Genomic DNA, 23,189 nt, shown 5'->3' on the forward strand with positions numbered 1-23,189 from the left:
AACAACAAAAAAAATAAACACTCCAAACTCCAATCATTCTTCCCAAATCCCACCATCACCAAGGCTAGAACAGTGGCCACCTTGTTCCCTGCACCCTTTTTGGTCCGACAAACATAAAGCCCAGGATGGCAAAGAGTCCTGTTCCACTGTCAAACTGGGCATGCTCAGTGGCAGTGCAGGTTTGGCCCAGGGAGCCTGGGTGCTCGCGCCGCTGCTTTGAGCTGTGTGCGCGCAGCTCAGGGGGCGCTGCCACCCGGGNCCCCTGCAGCTTGTGCTGCTGCTGCCGGCCACAGGAGGGGGCGAACAAACGTCAACCTGTTGTTTGTCCAGTCACCCTTTAACAACTCTCAGCACCACAAGGAAGTGCGGCACCCACACGCGCTCAGAAAGTTCAGCCTGCAGGAAGTTTAGGGAGAGCTCGGCGATTAGCTCAGCGGGCCGGGCCAGCGCTGGGGAGCGCAGGCGGCGAGAGCGCAGGGAGGCGCGGCGTCCGTCCCGAGCAGAACCCGGTTTTTGTCTTGGAGCGAAGCTGTCCCGAAGTCGCTAATCCCAAATGCACCGGCTCATCTTCCTTTACACCCTGGCCTGCGCAAACTTCTGCAGCTTTCGGGACACTTATGCAACTCCGCAAAGCGCATCCATCAAAGCTTTGCGCAACGCCAACCTGAGGCGAGATGGTAAGGGGCTCATTTTATTTACTTATTTTTAATTAAAACAGTCACGTTTGATGTCATTGTTCTTTCTATCCACCTCCCCAAATCCTTCACATGAATTTGGACTGAATGCATTGTTTGGCTACGGAGTTGTTCTGCTTGTCTGTAGTCCCTTCAGCCCCTCCTTCAGCCCCTCCTTCCAGAATGGGGCTGACGGGTGTGGGACGCCAGCAGGAGGGCATAGTATGGATCTGGTGGCTCATCTTGCTGCACCCTAGAAAAGTCATTTTGGTGTCCAGAAGTCTGACACCAGGATGCTGTGCCTCATCCCGGAGTTGGAGAAAGTTGCAGACTACGCCACCCCTTGGTGAGGCTCTTAACCTTTTGGACTTATAACTAGCAAAGACCAGGCATTTGTGATAGGTGGAGTCAAGAGTGACCTTCTCTGGGTGATTTTTTAACTTAATTATGCATGTATTTTTAGTGCGTTTCAGTACTGCAATTTTATCTGGAGCAAGGTGACTATTTATTTATATATTAGTTATTTATTAGGAGAAGTTCAATGTTGCCCCTTCCAGACCCTTAAGTGACTTTCCCTTGGAACTTATGTCTGGCTCAGAAAAGCAGTCTAGGAGATAGGGTTTCTGGGGCTTCCTCTGTCACCACAGGGGGACCTGGCTTCTGCTGTTAGTGCTCTTGTGTGGGAGGCTTTCAAACTATTTGGAAGGAGAAAACTCCTGAAGCAGCTTTCCTAAGCAAGGTCTCAAAACAGGCTTATTTGTTTTCCTTTGCTCTGGAGGACACCTGGGTCATTGGGTCTCAGAGACTCTAACTTCAGATTATTTACTTTCTGGAGCTTCCACGGACAATCTGAAGTTGGTTTATTCTTCAATTCCCAGCTGTAGCTAATGTTCCGGTTATCTGCAGCTGTTTCTGGTATGCACCTAGATAGACCCTCAGGTTTTGAGGTTTTGTTTTCCCCTGATTCAGTATCATCTCTCCTGCTTTCTTCAAGTTCTAACACACCCCCTAGGAAGATTACCAGCCTAATCTTATAGCATCCCTTTTGAGCTGGTGACATTTGACTGTCTTACTTGTAAATTCATATTAATTATTTTATACCCATATCACTTTCATTCTTGGTGTGTCCTTATTTTGGACTTCACTGAAAGACTTTTGGACTTTGAAGGGAAAATATAAACTTTACTGTATTTCTGATAACAGCTAGACTGTGGATTTCAGTATGTTCAAGTCATTTGAAATGGTAAGGTATGTTGTGGGGGAAGCCCCAGTCACCTTACTTCATTACAGTGTTTCATATGAAATATTCCAGCAGTGCATTTTTAATAATCTGCTATCTTAGATAAAGCACAAAAGTTTCTTAGTAAAATTAAAAAACAATTTAGGCCCAAGACCAAGATGTTATAGTTTTACTCTTTAAGGTTTCCACTAGAGACATATCTTCTCCTACTTGATTTTTTAAGTTTGCTCATGTTTGTACTTTATATGCCCTTTTAACTGCATAGAGTAAAATGCCACTTATGATTTGCATGACTTCATAGCCAAAATTTTGTAATCCTTAGCCTCCCAAGTATCAGTTACAAGAAGTCAAGGACAGAAAATGAAAAGTATGTAACCATTTTCCATTAGCCCAAGATTCTGTCTAAAACCAAGTTATGCAGCTGTAGCTCAGAATTTTTTAAAAATTATTTTTTTGGGGTAGGGAATACTCTTATTTTAGTTTTTATTGCTAAAACTCCATATGTCTAATCTATTTGGTAAATATTTTGTTCTAGCAAATTTTTAAAAACTACCATGGGTTTTTAATTTCTTTATAGTGTAGCCAGGTCTATTTAACAGTTACTCACACAGTTTAACAGTACACACACACACACACACTTTAATTAGCTCAGATTGCTAAATATTTTCCTCCATATCAGTTTCATCTTATAAACAATGCTGTGAAGGAAGAAAAGCTAGACACATAAAATCATTTTATAGGGAGTAAAAATATTAACACTCTAATGAGGTTTTAGTTAAATTTTCAAATGGCAGCTTTTTCTTAAGTGCATATGATTCCCCTAAGGGGGTGAGATTGGGCTTTAGGGGTGAAAACTCTTAGCTATTACAATGATTTCTGTTCCTCTAAGGGGCTACAATATAAAAACAGATATAGAGTATATCAGTGGTGTTAACATTTCATGGGGAAGGAAGGTGAATAGAAAAAAAAATGTTCAAAAAGACTGATGGAGGTTGGTAATGGTGAAGAAAAGGTTGAAAAACACTGTTGGAGAATTTTGGTGAGAGAGTAAAATTAAAGAATCTTTGAAGAGGTCTAGACGTCATCTAGAAAACTCTAATGACAATATTTGAGCTGTCAGAAAGTAATAACTTGTTAAATTGACTCCAAGCTTTCTCAGCTTGCTTTCTCAAATCTTCTTCATAGCCCATTGAAGAACACAATATTCTTTTTATTTTGGATATAAAATTAAGGTAGGATGTAAACTTCAGGGAGATGTAGATAAGGAATATATTTAGGAAAAAATATAAAAACATAAGTTTCAAATATTAATGTAGGGCCTTTAGGAAATCCAGCCCTTAGATTAAAATGCATAGGATATCACAAGAAAAAAATAAATTGGCCATGATCCTTGAGAGGGATGGTAGAAAACATCACCTGATGATAGAACTATCTTCACATGTGAATGTCATCCATTTGTTCCTGCCAGGCTGAATAGGTGCTGCCTCCAGTTGCAGTCAAGAAAGGAACAACAAGAGCAGATGTCCTATAAGAAGGGCATCAGGTGTATTGCATTCTGTCTGGCTTGATACAGAAACTCACATGTGATCTATTGTGCCTAAGAGGTCCCGATAACTGGGATAGCTAAGAAATGATATGCAAATATGTAGTGCTAGGGTTGTAAATGATAGTCTTTCTCAGCCATTATAGGAGGCTGGCTGGCTCTCATCTTCTGGCTTCTAGAAATCTCCATCATAATCTATTCTTGTTCTAAAGAGACATCACCAGAGCCCTTCCATTTGAAGAATGATTATAAGTGCCCCTGTGGAGAAGTGTGGTTGAATTTGGTTCATCTTTCTAGGAGGAAATGAGGCTGTATGCTAAAACATAATAATTAGTGGTATTAATTGAGTGTTTATTCTTATATCAGAGTTTTTATTGTTCTTGCTCAGACCAATTTATGAGCACAGAGAAAAAAATCCCAATTTAACCCTAGCACTCTTGTTTTAGTGCCTATACAGTCCGTGCCTTTGTGATAATAACTGGTCACAAGTATGTATTGCTCAGAGTGTGTATCAAGAAGTGTAAAGTAGCAATTAACTGACACTTACTTACTTAAAAATCTAACTTTCTGCCTATGGATTTAAGAATATACTTTATTGACCTTTTGTTGATTTCTGAAAGTAAGGTGTTGCTGGTAAGCAGTGATGGATTTAGTTCCGCTTGGTAAATATACCAGAACTTGAATTGTCTATTACATTATCATTAGCTAATGATAGGCTTGCAGTTTTAGTAATTGTGCTTAGATTTTAAAGTAGTCAAGCTTGTTTTTTAAATGTGGCTTTCTATTTTCATCGATGGACGTATACTGACTTTGGTGCATAGAGATTAAACCAGGTGTGGTGGTGCATGCCTGTAATCCTAGTGACTTGGGAGGCTGAGTTGGGAGGATGCTAGCCTCAACAACTTAGACCCTGTCTCAAAATAAAAACTAAAAGAGCTGAGCTGAGGATGAGGCTCAGTAGTTAAGTGTCTCTGGGTTCAGTCCCTGATACCAATTTAAAAAACAAACAAACAAACAGAGTTTAAGGGAAGGCAACAAAACAGAGGAAAATATAAACAAATTATTTTTTAAGTGTTTGAAAACTAAGAATCAGATTAGTGTTTAAATTCTCTGCTCTTCTGAATTTATAATTTCTTTTATATACTTTAAATATAAATACTTTAAATACTCTAATAGTTTTAAGACTCCCAATCTTATGAAGCATAGTGGAGATTACATATTTTAAATTCAACAACTTTGAATTGCCACCAGGGGTAATAATATTTAATTAAGATTCTTTTAAAGAGTACAGTTTAGCCAGGTGTTTGGATGCCATGCAAGTGGAGGGTGCCAGTAATGGCATTATGAAGTCCCTGAATGTCAGTGGGTTTTTCTACAGGATTTTCCCTTTCAGTGAATAAGAGTAAAACTGTGTTGTTTCAGAACAATAGAGTCAAACAATGGAGCAGAGCTCACAGGGCCATCCACCTTTTCTGACCGGCAAGAAACATAAGCATGCTGTCTCTGTCACGCAAGACTGTGAGCATATTTGGTCTCAAACCCCCATCATTCTGAGTCTGGAAGGATATGCCCTTGAGAGCTGAGTCATAATGCAAATCATCTTCCTTTTGGAACTTACTCTTGAATTCTCTTTTTTGAAATGATCTCATTAGTGTGAAAAGCTAGTTCCTGAATACCTTAATAAAAGCCTTCCTTTTATTAAGATAGGAAAGTCTTTTAGGTGAACCAGAGGTAGGATGTTTCTAACTCATCTATGCCATGACATTTGGGTATTGCACTGATCTTTCTCAAGGGAACAAGATGGTTTTAGAGTAGAATTGAGTTAGTAGCTAAGTTGCCTATCCTCTTTCAAAGTTATCTCTTTTCAAGTGATTCTTGACTTAATCTGACTATTTTCCAAAGACAAAAGGTAAACAAATAGTTTTTTTTATCCTGCACTCTGCTGCTAAGTCCTGCTGTCACTGTTATTTATTTATTTGATGGTTATTTCTTGCTTCTGTCATATCTGCCATGTCTTGTCCTAGATGTTCAGTTGTTTAGCACAATATGAATGAAGCATGCATGATTCCTGCCATCCTGAAATCTGCAATCTAGTGAACAATATGGACAAATAACTAGTCAGTTCCAAGTGTTGCTCTTAACTTTCTGATGTATTCTGAAGAGGGCCAAGTGCCTTAGAGGTCCCTGCAAGGGGACCTCAGAACACGTTAGCTTCAGATTTCCTACCGCTTCTTCAACAGAACAATTCCACATATATCTCCATACTTTTGATTTACATACTGTCTTCAAGTTCATCATAAGATTTTTGTTTGAAAAATGTATTTCACACTTAGAGTGTAAAAGCACTATATAGTGTGATAGGTGCTTTTGTGGGGGAAGTGCATTCAGTCACAAGAATCTACAAGGAGCATTTAATGCAGTCAGAAGAGACTGAGAAAGACTTTCTGGAGAAAGAAGCACTTCAACATAGGCATGAAGGATGAATGGAGTTCAGAAGGCAGGAGCCCTGAGGAATGCATGTGGAGTTTCCTTGTGGAGAGAACATTTGCCAAGATATGGAAGTGAAAAATTCAAATAAGCAAGTGTGCACTAGTGAAAATCCTGGGAAGTAATGTGAGGGAGTTTGGCCAGAGTGCTAAGTGCAATGGGAAGTCATTGAAGGATTTAATTGAGACATGCATGGCCCCTTCTGTGCTTGAAAGTAGTGACAGTGTTCCTGAGGAGTAGCCAGGCCAGCTGTAATGAAGACTGGTCTCCCTGCATACCCACTGTGAACAGCTACACACACTGGAATATTTCATTTGAAGTATGGTAGTAGAAGACATGAATGTCTTTCCTAGTCCCAAATCTCCAAAACTTAGTGGCCTATGCCTTATGACATTCCTGGTGTTCCTTACCCAAGATGCCTCTCTGGAGATCAGCACAGCAGATGTTATTTTTTTTAACACTATTTGAGGTCTCAATAAAGTAAGGTAAAGGGTGCAAGTGACCTGCCTAATGTTTGTCAATGTGTTACTGCAAATATATACACTTCAGAATTAGTGTAATTTAAAAGGGACCATGTTCACATTAACTTTTGTATGAAGGACAGTTTCAGCAAGAATCTGCAGGCGTAATAGATGACAAAAAGAAAAGAATCCAACAAAAATGCTGCAGCAAAATGTTCTGTATCCCCATACAGTATTTTAGGACCAAATGTAAGTCATAAATAAAGGAGTAAGCCTTTGGGACCGACAGTGCACAGGTGGACGTGCGGGAAGAAATATTTTCTTCTGAGAATTTTTTTTCCAAGGCAAGAATGAGGCATGCTTTGTTTCTCACAAGCACTGATGATGCATATAGTAATATATCTCTTCCCTATCTTCACCTTGGTGTGCTGACATCTGTATATTTAATATTGAGAGATTAATGCTGAGCATTTTTGTGATTTGTGGAGTTTTTGTATAATTGCAAGGTAGGAAAGTCTTTGGAAGCACCATAATACAGGTACTTGAACTGCCTTTCATCATGAGGAGTGGTCTTTCATCATGAAGAGTGGTTTTTCCTCAGATTTCTTTAAACTTGAGCACATTTTTATGGAGTGTGCTTATGAGGTTGAATAGTTTTAAAGGTAATGCATTGTCTTAAAAGCAAATCAAACATGATTTGAAACCTCATATATTAGAATTCTTTTTAAAGAAAGTTTATTTTAATGTTTATCTTTATTTAACAAAAAATTATGTATATTTGTGTATTTATGGAGTATAACATGTTTGAAATATGTAGGGTGGAATGGCTATCAAGCTAATTAGCATATATGAATTAGCTCATCCTTTTTATGTGTGTGGAGAGAATGCTTAAAATCTATTCTTGTGGCAGTTTTCAGGGATATATTTCATTGTTATTAACTGTAGTCATCATGTTATCTATACTAATATTCTTGTTTTTTAAAATTTGAAATCCAGCATGGTTTCTCTGGGCAGAAGGATCTTAGGGACAGTGGCTGGTATGGGTTATGAGTGAGGGTTAAACATTTTGTGTTGGTTCTGTGCAAGTCTTTTCAGACCCAAAGGGAGAAGATCCTAACAAGTTCTGCATCTTGTGAAAGATTAAATAAGCCACATGGCAGCCACCCGGTTTATGGAATTTAGCTATTCAGTAACCTTAGTTATAGAAAACAAAATTGATTGAACCAATAAATAGTCAGCAAATTCACTTGTAAGTTAAAAGCAGTGGTAACTGTGTATAAATGAGTTCATAGGTTCATGGAGTGGATACTAAATGACCATTTTTCTTCACTTTCTGTATAATTATGTCATATTTGTTTACATGGTTTCCATATCCACATAGAATGGGAGTGTGATATTAGAAGAAGGATGAGGACTGGTTCTAGTTATTCACACTACTAGCATTGAACAGTGACAGCCAGTGATTTTCCTGCCTCCTCTTATGTTTCCAGGCCTTGGAAAGTTTTCATGAGACCTAAGCAAGCACAGCTGGCTTAGGTTTCTAATTGAATTAAGTGAAAATAGTTCCAACCTATTTCCATATGTCAATAGGAAATTACTATATTACAACCCAGTGAAGTAGTTGATTTTTGAAATGATGTCTTTGAGCCAGAAAGGAAAGTTCACATTATATGACTGATAGATTTACCAGGTTCAGATGGTGTAGTGGTATCAACTTCAGAAAATATGAAGTTCAACCAGAAAATTGACAGTGTTTACTATGGAAACCCTGTGGAAAAGAACAATTGGAGCCAGGATGATAACAAACTATAATTATCATTCTTTCAGTGGTAACTAAAAGATTTGTATTATCAAGAGGGAGGTGAGTAAGGATTTTATTGGCCCTTTGGATTAGACCTGTTGGGTTCAGAATCCTTAATAACTTGAAGATGAGCATAGGAAACACATCTACCAAGCCTTCATATGTTAGTTGGGAAGTTAATAGTTTGGACCAGATGAATGGATTGAATTGGCAGACATTTTGTAAAGGCCCAGAATGTAAATATTTAGGCTTTTCATGCCATATGGTCTCTGTTGTACCTACTCAGTTCTACCACTGTAGCATAAAAGCAGACATAGAAATTGCATAAATGAATAGGAGGACTGTAAAACTTTTTTGTTTGCAAAATGTTAATAAATGTTTGTAAGACTTTACTTACAAAAATGGACAGTTTGGCTATGGGCCAGTTTGCAGACAATCCACATGTTCTTGAGTTGGAATGATGTACTCATCTTCTCAATATGAAATTTCACAGGGACAAATGCAAAGTCTATCTCTTTGTCTAGAAAATAAAAACAGCTGCAAAATTTTAGCATCAGCTTACTATGATTGATAGATTGATTTCATAGTGTCCCAGAGATTTCAATATGTTGTGTCTGTGTTTTTATTTACCTCTAAGAATTTTTTAATTTCCTCCTTGATGTCTTCTGTAACCCATTGTTCATTCAGTAGCATATTGTTCATTCTCCATGTGATGTAGGAATTTATCTTCCTTATTTTATCGCTGATTTCCATTTTCATTCCATTATGATTGGATAAAATGCATGGTAATATCTCCTTTGTATTTGCTAAGAGTTGTCCTATGGCATATGTTCTATTTTTGAGAAGAATCCATGTGCTGCTGAGAAAAAAGTAGTTCTGCTTGATATATTCTATATATGTCAATTAAGTCTAAGTTATTAATTGTGTTATTGAGTTCTGTAGTTTCTTTATTCAAATTTTGTTTGGAAGATCTGTCCAGTGGTAAGAGAAGTGTGTTAAAATCACCCACGATTATTGTGTTGTGGTCTATTTGTCTCTTGAACTTGAGAAGAGTTTGATTGATGAACATAGCTGCACCATTGTTTGGGGCATATATATTAATGATTGTTATGTCTTGTTGGTGAATGGTTCCCTTTAGTGTAGTGTCCTTCTTTATCCCTTTTGGTTAACTTTGGCTTGAAGTCTATTTTATTTAATATAAGTATGGACACCCCTGCTTGCTTCCGAGGTCCATGTGAGTGGTATGATTTTTCCCAACCTTTCACCCTCAGTCTGTGTATGTCTTTTCTTATCAGATGAGTCTCCTGGAGGCAGCATATATGGACAGATGTCAATATCTGTATCTATCTCATCTCCTAACTGGTTTAGTTGAACAAATCTTTTGCTTCAACAAATGATGTAGCTGCTCAACAACAATGTACAACTGGTATTAGCTTTACCACATTGTCAGAATCCGGGGGCAGCAGTACTCTTAGACATTGGACTTTCTCCTGGACAGTCTGAATCTGAGTGTGATGTGCTCTTGGTCCTTCCCCTCTGCAATTCCATCTCTTTAGGGCTCCATTGGCTTCTGACATGAAACTATAAGGTTCCCTACTCTTTTGTCTGAAATATTCTCATTGGCTCCATCACTTTAGCCAACAAGTATGTTGCATCTCTCTGTACCATTCCACAACAAACTCTACATTTTATCACCATATAGACTTACCATAACACATCCCTTGGGATCTGAAATCATTCCCACTGTTCCAGGGAACCGTCTTGGGCGAGGTCACCATGATTCCTAGTCTCTTCTTGAAACATTCTCTTTCCCTGACTGGTGGCTGCTCTTGCTTTGTGCTATCAAATGATGGGTTTGAAGTGGTGGTAGAAACAAAGCCAAAACTACCACAGTACTCATTTTAGGTTCTTTGGGAAAGCAAGATTAGAGAAGGCCTGAAAATGTATAATTTTATGTTATTTTCTTTCCCTGTAACTGATAGGAATAGTGAAAGGAGTAGGAGAGATTTTTGAATGTTATAGGGATCTTGTTAATATAAAAAGAAAGAACATTGTAAGTTAAAAGTCATGCCACATTATAACCTATCAAGTTCTACAACGGTAGCATTTTTGTGGCTAAAACATAAAAATGTTTTAAAAATAGACATTGAACACGCATATATATTTTCCCAAACATTATTATTTTCTAAAAAAGTTTTATTTATTTTAGCTGTTGATAGACTTTTATTTTTTTTATTTATATGCGGTGCTGAGAATTGACCCCAGTGCCTCTTACATCCAAGGCAAGTGCTGTATCACTGAGCCGCAACCCCAGCCTTCCCTAATATTATTGAGTACTTTTATTTCTGTACCTTGCCCAGATCTCTTTGGTTGGTCTTCTGATCTGTATAGGATTTACCTTATTTCTTAGGCACTAACCTTAGCTTTATTTTCTCACTTTTTTCACTGATCCTCTCTCTGGAGAGTCTTACTTTGTCCAAAGTATTAACGGCTACTTAACGTGCAAATGAATCATAAGTCTCTACTTTCTGCTTTGACCTCTTTACTGAGCCATAGACTTGTCTTTTTATTTCACTGCTTGAGGTCTATAATGAGTGATCCCACTGCTATCTAATGTAAATCCTCTAATTCAGTAAATAATAATGTGAAATCATTTTTAAAATATTAGACTATTTATCCAGTGGCAAATTCCTTAACATTATGAATCCTTTCATTGCTGCTGTTGTATGTCTAGCCAATCATAATTATTTTTGTGTGAACTATTCAGTGAAGGCACAGATCAGATGTCACATTTTGAATAGAGGAAATGCCCTACACTGGGTAGTCTCTCCTGACCCTCACTTCTCCCCAGGTGGAATAGTTTACTCCTTTATCCAGCATTTCTATAATAATGCTTGAAGTGGCACTTATTTATTTGTATGTTTAATATCTGCCGATTTGTGTATGCCAACGGATTTAATGCAGCCAAACATTCTCCTTTTCCTCTTTATTGGCTGGCACATAGGAGAAGCTTATGAAGGTTTGATGAATGTGTAATTTTACTAGCGGGTGCTCGCTTTTTATGACAAATGATTGGATCATATGAGCCCTTTCACTATCAGATTGAAAGAGAAAAGGTGTTTCTCTTTCAATCCTGTCTTTTCAATTATTGGGCTTAAATATTCTGAATCTAGGCTGACTGCTGGGTTTCTTAATTATCTGGTGTTTGTTATATCATTGATCAGGATAGAGAACATAAGGGCAAGAAAGAGGGAAGGTCATAGTGATAGGAAATTAATTTTTGTACACATCCATGTGGAAAAACCTAGAGGCAGAAAAGCAAGAGAGAAACACATATTTGCATGGAATGCTTTCATAATGCTCATGGAATAACCGAATATATTATTATGTCTTTAAAGTAAGTGCTCTCTGATAATAATACCTCATATTTCTCAAGGATTTTTAACATGACAAGGTACTTTCATATCCAAGGAATTTGGTTCATAATTCCAAGATCACATTTTTGGACTGCTACCTTAGGTGAAAGCATGACATCTTGGGTTAATTTCAAATAACAATGAAATGTAGAATATTCTCAACTCTCTCAATAGAAGCAACATCAAAAGCCATAATACCATACACATAATACTAATGAAACTGATCCTTCTTGGTACATCTTACCACTATTATTTGAATACTTTCACATGAAATTTCTGCTACTTAATAAAAGGGATTAAAAGAAAGAGGTGAAAATATCTATCAAGGAGCAAGTCAATCTGGATGGCAAACTTAAGAAAAGTGAGGAAAGATTAATGCATCTTCTTTTCATATTGAGTTTTCTATGGAGAAGGATATTCACAATATATGTTATTTTACAGAGGATAAAATGAGAGTTGTTGATGGTGTATTTTTTTTATAATCACAAAAACTTCATTGATAAAGTTACTAAACATAAAATTAAAGGATTTAACAAAATAATGTAAAAAAAAACTAGACTAAATACTATTTAAATAGCTCCAAAAAAAAAAAGCTACTGTGGCATTACAATGTTTTGATTCTGAGCCCAGATGTAATAAACAAATGCTATTCATTCATTCAACAAATGCTCTTTGAGTACTGACTAATGCAGAGCTCTACATGCTGAACTGTAGAGCAGAGATAGTTAAACTTAAGGTTCGGTCTTTGCTCACTTAAAGCTTCTACTTTGGCTGAACAGGGAAAATGCATTTGTGATTAAATACAAGGCAAGACAGTACAATATGAGTGTCAACATTTTGTGACCTAGGGTATTTTATTATTTTTTTGGCAGTTGATGTTTTGTTGGGTTATTTTAAGAATATCAATCTTAAGATTCTGTCCTGTTGATCAACTTACAACCACAATTCATCTATCCTAATATGTGGGTTCAGAAAAAGAAAATAATGATTAAGCTATTGTTCAACACAATATTATTTGAAAATGAAAGGGAAATCTCTTAGTAATCACTGTTATTATATTGATAAAAACTTGAACAGAAAAATAACTTTTAATTGTATTTTCTTAAATACTATCTTGATTTTTGTCTCCTGTCTTTTCAATTCTTGGGCTAAATATTCATGAATCATAAAAGTGAACATATGGATTAAGTAAATAACCCAGTAGTACTTTGTAATGTGTGATATGCAGTATGATTATTTGACCACTGGATGGCAGTAGACAAAGGTAGCTTTGTGCATCATATTTTCTTTTCCTCCCTATCTTGATTGTCTTTGTAAACTAAGGAACTCTCAGGTTTTCTAAATACATTTTTTTAAAAAATCAAGAATAATGGGAATCTATCATTAATATGCAACTCTTCTATTCTGTATGATATCAGTAAACTCTCAAAATAAATTAACACATATTGAATCAGTTTAGATAACTGTTTTACTGCTTTGCACCCTTTATATGTCCAGTTGTATGTGTGTGTAAAGTTCAAAAAAATTCAGTTTAGAAACACTGATTAGTTGAAAATAGTTTTCTAAACAATGAATGCATGTATGTAGTCATTGACAAGTTTTTTTTTGGACACATGACTAGCTAGTTGACCATTCCGCGTTACTTGCCAGATGAATGGTTTATCAAAAATGACTGACTTTGGTGGACTAAAGCATGGTTGTAATATCAGAAGTGAGAAATAATCGTCTCCTCATGTTGTGATTTTTGAGATCCTATGAAAATGTGGGGCAGAGTGGTGAACAAATGAAATAAGGTGTAAGAACAGAACGGTTAAGCCCTGCAGCTCACTACCAAGTTGTTGAATAGTAATCACTTCTGGGTGTACAATTGCCAAGATTGCTACACGTAAAAACAAACAAACAAAAAAACTGGTTATGTTCAAATTTAAAGTGGTATGCAGAGCTGATCATTTCTAATGACTGTTTTAAAGCAGATTGGAAACACATGTACTAAAGTCTATACTGAGCTGAATAATGAGTACAAAGACTGACACTGTAATTCTAGAATCTCTCAGTGTTGCCTTATATGGTAAAGATTTTGAAGATTAAGGATTCTGAGATGGAGAAATGATCTTGGATATCTGGGTGGGTCCTAAATGGAATCACGAGTGTCTATATTTGAGAGTTGAAGGAGAGATTTGACTCAGGTAGAGGAAGAGATGGCGGAGTGACCACAGAGACAGAGATTTAAGTTATGCTCCCACAAGCCAAGGAATGCGAGCAGTCTCCAGAAGTTTGATGAGGCAAGCTTCCCTAGAAGCTCCTGAGGGAGCATAGCCCTGCCAACAGCTAGGTTTTGGTTTATTCAAGCTTATCTCAGACTTTCAGCCTCCAAAACTGTAAAAGAAAACAAGTGCATTGTGTTGTTATTGCAGCCCAATAAACTAATACAGGGTCTTTAATATGAAAAATGAATAGATGAACTGCCTAATTTTTTGAGCCCAACTTCTCAGCTCTTTATAAAATTTCCTGGCCCAGTAAATTGATATTGACAGTTCAATGGTTTAGATCAGTTCAGATTTCTTCCCTTGAGAATATTATAGTAAGACAAGCCTAATTTCTGCCCTACCTCCCTCGTAAAGTTTTGAAAATTTTGACTCCAAATCTTACCTTATGCAGATGATGAAAGGGGCAATATTCCGATGTTTTATATTATAGTTGATTTTTAAAACTTTCTTTTAACCCAATATGTCATTTATTTCTTTGTTGGCTGTTATGGTTATTTATTCATGAATTTTTGTTATGAGCCCACTGTACATTTCTGTCTGGGACTTAGTGTGGAAAATTATGTGGTAGTTACTTTGTTAATTAATTCTCTGATAATCATGTAATAATAGCTATCATCTACAAAGTACTTACTATTAGAGAATGTTGATGTATATTAAATATTTAAGCACAATGACAATAGTATATATTAGGAGATGGAAACAAAGAAGATCTAGATCTAGATGAAATATTTGGTAATATTAAATTATTGGTAATTTGAAGTACAGGATGGAAACAGAGAATTGAAGTTGAATTTCTGAGCCCAAGGCTCTTAGCTGTAATTGAACCCAACTATTGCCACTCTTCTTAAGTGATCATTATCCAAGAAAAATGTAACACAAGCCACATTTACTAAAAAATATTTATCAGTGACATGAAAATAATATAATGTGTTGTGATGAATCCAACTACTATATATAACTATAAAGTGCTAATTAAAAAAATAAAATAAAAAAGTAAAAATATATTTAAAAATGCAGGAAATTGGGCTGGGGTTGTGGCTCAGCAGTAGAGTGCTCACTTAGTGCGTGCGAGGCCCTGGGTTCAATCCTCAGCACCACATAAAACTAAATTAATAAAAACAAAGGCATTGTGTACAACTAAAAGAAATAAATATTTAAAAATTCAGGAAATTAATTTTATGCTTTATTTTACTCTATATGTATAAATATTATTTCAGTGTCCAGTATTCTTAAATTATTGAGATTTCTTTTAGGATTTTTTGATCATACTAAGTCTTTAGAATGTGGCATGAATTTCATACTTAACACATCTGATTTCAGGCTACCTACATTTCAAATAATCAATGGTGTATGTGGTTAGTCATTACCAATTTAGATGGCACAGCTCCAGAATATTGAGGTTATTTACTTAGACCAACCCACATTATGATTGGTTGATTTCCAGTATAAAAATTAATTTATGAAAGTTTATTTGCCATATGTCACAGTCAACTGAGTCACTTTTTAGGAAAATTAGCAATTCTGTATGGGCAAAAAGTGTGTGGTTTATAGGGTGTCTTATTATTATATCAACATTGGTACAGTTGACATTTCTGTTTGCTTTCATATTTTCTTTAAAAGCAACTCACATTTTTTTCAAATAAACTTAGTCTATTAGGATACTTGGTTTTTATGCCAGGTGCAAAATTTCTGATATTTGAGAAGTTTCTTAGGCTGACAGAAGCTGGCACTTCTTATTTCTTCTCTGAATGGGGAAAACTGTGCTTAACTAGCACTGACCTTGCCTTTTCATTACCAACTTAATTTGATTCAAAAATGATAATGAGTTTTATCATTTGACCATTCTAAAGAGCTGTTCTTTCTGAATAGTTAGTAAATGATTTGTGGACAGCAGAATCCTGATATCTGTTGGAGAGTTAACCTATCTGATATTTGTTTTTAAATATTTATTTTTTAGTTGTAGTTGGACACAATACCTTTATTTCACTTATTTATTTGTATGTGGTGCTGAGGATCAAACCCAGGATCTCGCACACACAAGGCGAGTGTTCTACCACTGAGCCACAACCCCAGACCCTATCTGATATTTGATAAAGATTTTAACAAAGGAACCATGTTTCCTTGGATTTAGAGGTCTTGGACAACATGTATTTGGAGTATGTATTTTTAGAAAAACTGAGTATTGTGAAAACTGTTAGGCATTTTCATTTTTCAGATCACCTATTTAATATGTGGCGCAAAATTTAAAAGTGATTAATAAACATTATTATAGAAAGTTGCCAGGCATGATGACACACATCTGAAATTCCAGCAGCTGGGGAGGCTGAGGCAGGAGGTTTGCAAGTTCAAATCCAGCCTCAGTAACTTAGCAATGCCCTAAGCAACTTATGGAGACCCTGTCACAAGTAAAAAATAAAAAGGGCTGAGGATGTGACTCAGTGGATAAGTACCCCTGGATTCAATCCCAGTACCAAAAGAAAAAAAAAGGATTATTATAGAAATATAGATAATTCCTACTTTTGTTAAGTGTCATATCTCAAGCAAGCTTTTAGTTGGGTCTTTGTTGACATGACCTTTAATTTACTTACAATTTGGGCAAGCAAAAATATTCTATTAAATAAAATGGCTTGTAGGGCTGACTTGTTTTTGCTTAATTGACTTTAGAAACATCTTGTTGGATTCTTGTTCCATGAAAGATTCATATATAATGATGCCCTGTAAAACTTTCATTGCTGTAAAATTTATCTCTTCTGTATATGGAAAACTCAATCTAAGTCGCCCATTTTGATGTCTCTTCACATGAAGGACCACATACCATGTACCTAGTTTTCAGAATAACCACATAGGATTGAAAAGTCTCGTTCTAAGGAAGAAACTCCTTCACAAGCTCAGAATCTCTTCAGCAATTCTATATGTGTCAGGACACAGCATGACTCTCATGTTGTTGAAAACATTTCATTTGGAAGGCACTTTTCATTTTTCAGCAAAGAAGTGATTTTTTTTAAACAGTTTTAGTATTCCCTGGTGCCTGGTGTGCACATTCTCACCTATCTCTACCTGAAATTAGATCATTTAGTTTTATTTGTTTATGTTCTGTTTTCTCTCAAGAATGTAAACTATGTAAGGATAAAGATTTTGCCTTTTATTTCCTAGCTCCTGGAGTGTGGCTAGTGGAGAGAGGCATTTAGTCAATATTTGCTGGATGATTGAAGGAACATAGGGGTGCAATGCAGCTAAAGTCCAAACTCAAAGCTTATTGGAGATGTCTGGGGAGAGAGAGATGTCTGACTGATGCTGATGAGGCTGAACTTTTAGGCCTCCTGCCTGGGTTACTGCATTCAGGCCCTACTACCAGATTGTGTATTCATTGTACAAGTGTCAGACTCCACAAAAATCTGGGTAATTCCTGGGTATTGTTATCTGCCTTGACATTTAAAGTTTGCTCTGAAGAAATGTGGAAACAATTGAAACTATGGTCTATCTGGTGAAAAAATTAATGCAGCAGAAGCTCTGTTACTTCCAAATCTGGATTAACCACATTGTTTGGTTTAATACAAAACATGCTAAGTGACCAATGCCCACAGTGACTGAAATGCTCTTGTGTTACTTCTCTGTCACACAAGTCTGCGCCCACCACTGAGACCTGCATATCCCAGAGGTCTGTTGTATCTGTTCCCAAACATATGTCTTCCAGTTGTACAGTTACATAACTTAATTCAGTATTACGTGACACAGCAAAGTATGAAGGTAAACAAGAGTTTTATCTCTATAAATATGTAATGGGATGTTTTACCCAAACATCAATGGTGAGTTGGTTAAAAGATTATTGTTTTACTGAATTTGTCTGCCTGAACTTCCATAACAAAATACCACAGATGTGGTGGCTTAAACAACAAACATTTATTTCTCACAGTTCACGAGCTAGGAAGTTCAAGATATAGGTGCCAGTAAATTCATTTTCTGGTGAGGCTGCCATTCCTGATGAGCAGATGGTCACATTCATGCTGTAACCTCACATGGTCTTTTCTCTTTCACATGCAGAGGGTGAAAGCTCTGGTGTCTTGTTTTTTTATAAGGACGCTTATCCTACATAATGAGAATCTCACCCTTATGATCCTCCTTTAACTTTAATTGCCTCTCCAAGGGTCCTGTCCATAAATATAGTTACAGTGGGAGATCAGGACTTCAGCATGTGATTGTTGGGGGATCCCTAACAATTAAGAATGAGTTAGATAACTGTTCTGCCTAGTTGGAAAATAAAATAAAATACTTAAAAAGGCCAAAAGGCATTATATGTAAAGTTCTTTACAGGTATCTTTACCTTTTTCTCTATTTTTAAGAAAGAGAAATTGAAATGCATAGATAAGGTATGAAAATGGCTTATTCAAGAATGATTACAAAGAATTTTAGCAGCATTAAGACATACTCAGAAGACAGGCCTGTGTATCTCATCAGAAGTGTCACAGGAATGCACATTTATAAGTCTTGAGCTAAAGTAAAATGCGAAACTCCCCATTTCAACTTGCATTTGAAATTAATCCAATAATGTATCAACTATGTTAAATAAAAGGGTTTCCACTGTGTGTATGGAAAAAAAATGTCTTGAAGAGATGCTTGTATTGTATCATGTTTCATCTAGTTTGTACCAGCAGAGGTTAATGAAATTCATTAACCTGAAAAGAAAATCTACCCTGATGAAAGACTATATGGAATAATGATTAAGGGTAATAAGACCTCTGAAGAAATTAGTGATACAGCCACGTCTATTATGGAATGAATGTGAAGATTAAACAGTTACTGTATGTAAAACATTTAGCAGTGTCAGAGAAATAGCATTTAATAAATCATAGGGCATTTAGATGCCCATATTTAGTCATGTGTTGGGTAAGTGATATGTTCACATTCCCACATTTTTGGGATTGAACCATAAATGATTAAAGTTCTATCTTAGTACAAGTGGTACTAACAGCTATGACTACAGTGCATGTATATGAGGGCTTCTTGGACTCACCAAATTTTATCACCAGAAAGCTACTTAGAGATAGTCTTGCCTGCCTTCCTTCCTTCCTTCCTTCCATCCATCCATCCATCCATCCATCCATCCATCCATCCATCCTATGGTTGATAAACAGAAAGGAGCAGTGTCTTGCCTGATGTCACACACTGGCAGGGTCAGGAATTAAATACAAGTTTTCTGTCCTCATCTTTCTATAGTATTTCAGATGTTTCTTGTCTGTTAGTGGATATGACAATTGCTGATCTTGGTGAAGATGAATGGGAAAAGTAAAAGCGGCTTCACCATCCCCTTATTGGTGGAGGTTTTAGTATGTCTACCTTTCCCTACAACGTTATGTTCAGTTTGGATTTTTATGTGGTAAACATAATGGCTATTTTTTAGAAAATTTAATTGAAGGGTAGTTATACAAATTGAGAATTTGTGGTTATCCTTTTTTAAAAACACAATAACATACATACACTTGGAGATCAGGATGAAATCTATTCTTGGGTTGGGAATGTAGTGGAATGATAGGGGCAGGGCACTTACCTAGCATGTGTGATATGTGAGGCACTGGGTTTGATCATCAGCAACAAAGCACGATGTCAGACAGATAACAGAGATTTTAAAAATCTGTCATATCATCTCTCTCTCTCCATGTGTATCTATATCTCTCTACATACATACACATGTATATTCACAAGTACATACATATTCCCAGGTGCATGATAATTTTTGATGTATATATACGGGCACACATTTATGAAATTGGATGTGTCATGTGTTACATATATTATAAAGATGCCCATGTGGTGACATTAATATGGTAGTAATTGGTATGCTAAGTTTTAAAACATGAGGCTGATGAAGTTCAACTAGGTAGGGCCATTAACCTCAGAAAGTTAAGCATTCTTTTAAAGAATTGTAAAGTGGTGTTTGAACCAGACTATAAAAATGGTATATTAGTTGCCTAAGGTGCTGTATCAAACTCCCACAACTTCCATGGATTAAAACAACATAAATTTATTCTCTCACAGTTCTGAGGACAAGAAGTCCATAATTGAGGTGTTGGCAGGGTCGTATACCCTAGGGAGGCTGTGTAGGAGAATCTGTTCCTTCACTGTTGGCTGCTAGCATTCCTTTCCTTTTGGCCACATTCCTTCATGATCACTTTGTCTTTTTCTCTTCTGTATGTGCCCAATAGCCCTTGACCTTTGTTTTATAAGGACAACTGAGATTGCATTGAAAGCTCACCTGTATCATCCAGCATAAGCTCTCTTCTCAAGATACTGAATTTAATCACACCTTTTGTGTGCATGTGTGAGTTGGGTGAGGAAGACAACTTTCAGGTCACTACAGATGAGAACCATTTAGATAACTGAATTCGGGGTGTGCATTATGGGCTGAGAAACTAGGCTAAACAGAGGCAGGAAAGACAAAACATGCTGGGTAACAAGGAGGCATGCCCTCAGGAAGCAGGATGAGTTGTGATTGGAGGAGAGGGAGAAGCTAGCAAAGGTAAGTTGGGGCCGGGCCATGGAGATTCTTTCCTCCAGGGAAGCCACAGTGAAATGAACTGGAGAACTAGTGAGCAAGAGATGGAAGTCTATTAACAGCTCATTGGAGACCTCCCCAAAGTCTACCTGCATCTATTAGCTATGAGATTGTAAAGGAAGGAAAGACTTCTGAAGTCAAACCAACAAATGGAATTTGTAACTGATATGCTTTAGAAGACACTGAAGATATTTCCAGATGCAGGGATAACTGAGAAGACATAGGTTTGATGGGTTGCTTCAGTTGCCAGTGTGACATCCAGAAGACTCAGACGCGTTTAGAAATGTGGAGTTGGTTTCCAGAGGAGAGCCTGATGCTAGGGTTATCTGTTCTGAAGTATGAGGCTCCAGAGGAGAGAGAGAAGAGGAAGAACAGAATGTCTTTCAAGGGACTGTCCTAAGGGCTGTTTCCTTTACATTTTAAGTGACGAAAAAGGAGAAGCCAAATTCTTATGTTTCCTGTGTTTCGAAAAAGTGCATTTTGGGCACTTCTTGACACAACTTAATCCATGGACACAGAGGATTGTTGGATTTACAGGATTTTTCATGCATTGAATGCTTACACAAGGGCTCAATCTCTTTATGTTGTCTCTGCCTAAATGCTGATGTGTGAATCGCACTTTGATTCTTTGCATTTTGTGCTAAAGTAATTTTCTCTAATTATGACCTTATTAAAGTAACATGGTTATATTTGCTTTTTGTTTTATGGTAATGACTGATAAACAAAATGCTAATTGGCATTACAATTTTGTGCTATATTTATTCTGATATTCAAAATGGTTTAATTAGGATTTAATTTGCACACCAGCCTGAGTAGTTGTCTATACTGATATTTCCTTTGGCTTTTTTGTTTTGGAGAAAGTTATTTGTTAAGGCATGGCAAAAGCCCAAAGCTTTGCCATTTTGTGTAGTGTTACTGGTGATTTTTCTGGGAAGAAAATTTTCTTTACTAACCAAGGAAAATATATATTTTACTCCAGTAATGTCATTGTGTGTGAAGTTTTGTTGTTTCAGGTGAAAAAAAATCACTGGATTATCTTACATCCAGTTGAAAGCATAGCTTCTATATCTAACTTTTGTGTTAGTCTTTAGTCTTTAGTGTTTGTGATTGGGTTGTTGTCCCAGGAGCTTATCCAGATCCATATAAACCTGTTCATTCAACACTTGTCAGAAAGCAATTTTTCCTAGAGCACCTGGTGCTCACCTTTTCCCATTTATTGTCTATTACTTTTACTTATTGCACGTTTTAGCCTTCTCTATTAGAAGTTGTATTTTCTCCTTTAGCCCCTTATTACATACTGTGAGGCTCTGAGGGTGCAGAATAGGGCAGCAGATTCCTGCCTAAGGAATCCTATGCTCCATTATCTACCATTTCACTGTCTACATAATTGTTCTGTGTCATTTGTAAATTGAAAAGAATATCATTGTGCAATGTCATTAGAGTAGATAACGGAAAATAATATAAACACCATACAATGTATGGCATAAAATTGTATGTTTAATATGATAGGTATTCAAGTCATCTTACTTTGAAATGACATAGTCAGACCACAAAAAAGGAAAGGCAGATGGACTAAAGTTGTGCATCTCAATTTTTGTTGTGCATTGGAATCCCTTCAGGATCACGTTAAAATCCAGACTGCCTGAGAAATGAGGTGGTCTGTGGAAGACTTAAGATTCTGCATCTAGCCCATTCCCAGGTGAAGTCCATGAGGCTCCTTTGAGGATTGCACTTTAGTAGCAAGATACTAAGGAACTGGTGCTTTACTGTAATGCACATAGGATCTATGAGATGTTATTTAACCTATCCAAATAGGTTAAATATTAGATAGGCTAAATAACCAGGAAACAAACTAACCTTACCAGAGAGTTTGCTGTATTCACTATGAGCTCCATAGTGAAACCTTCTAAAATGCAAATTTTGTATAAAATAAATGATTTTTAAATGCATAATTCCATATTGAGTTTTCTAAAAGTGGAATTTTAATGGAAAAAGTTAAGTTATAAATTAGAATCAGTTGTCAATGTTTTCTCCATTCAGTACAAATGGTAATTTCAGGTAATAAACATAAATTTATTTTATTTTTTAACTCATGGTACAATAGCCATCACAATTTATGAATTTATACCATTTGTTCTTTTTAATTTTTTAATTTTTTATTATTATTTTTTTTGTACTGGGGATTGAACTCAAGGGCATTCAACTACTTTGCCACATCCTCACCCCTATTTTGTGTTTTATTTAGATATAGGGTCTCACTGAGTTGCTTAGAGTCTTGCTAAGTTCCTGAGGTTGACTTTGAACTCACAGCTTCCTGAGCTTCTGGGATTACAGGTGTAGGCCACCACTCCTGGTACCATTTGTTCTTTTTTTATTGATTTTATTATTTTTTTAAATACATGACAACAGTGGAATGCATTACAATTCTTATTACACATATAAAGCACAGTTTTTCATATCTCTGTATATAAAATATGTTCACACCAATTTATGCCTTTATACATGTACTTTGTTGTTGTTGTTGTTTTTTGCATTACAATTCTTAATACTCAGGCAACATTCATGTCCATACTCTATGTCAGCTTATGTACCCATAGTTCAGCAAGTGTTGGCTAAATGTAGAAGATGAAGATAAACGTCTTCTGATTTCAGAAGCTCATTTTCTGCTGGGGAGGCAGACTTGAATTCAAGCAATGGAAAATCCTGGCATTTCCCTGCAGAGGGACAGCTTGGGCTATATATGAGGGTGG

General features: G+C 36.4%; 1 protein-coding gene across 5 annotated transcripts in view; it reads left to right on the forward strand.

The window, feature by feature from the left end:
* The first annotated feature begins 228 nt into the window (after positions 1–228).
* Pdgfd (platelet derived growth factor D) overlaps positions 229–23,189 on the forward strand; it is a 231,506-nt gene continuing 208,545 nt past the window's right edge. Inside the window, exon 1 of one of the 5 annotated variants that reach the window (XM_048795791.1) lies at positions 229–677. In XM_048795791.1, coding sequence (XP_048651748.1) covers positions 554–677 — 124 coding nt within the window. In that variant the 5' untranslated portion in view covers positions 229–553. Of the gene's footprint in view, positions 678–721; positions 1,021–23,189 lie in introns of those variants that run through there. The other 4 variants (XM_048795790.1, XM_048795792.1, XM_048795793.1 and 1 more) reach the window with 4 other exon arrangements.

The sequence above is a fragment of the Marmota marmota genome, unplaced genomic scaffold (genome assembly GCF_001458135.2).
Source record: "Marmota marmota marmota unplaced genomic scaffold, marMar, whole genome shotgun sequence".
Classification (NCBI taxonomy): domain Eukaryota; kingdom Metazoa; phylum Chordata; class Mammalia; order Rodentia; family Sciuridae; genus Marmota; species Marmota marmota.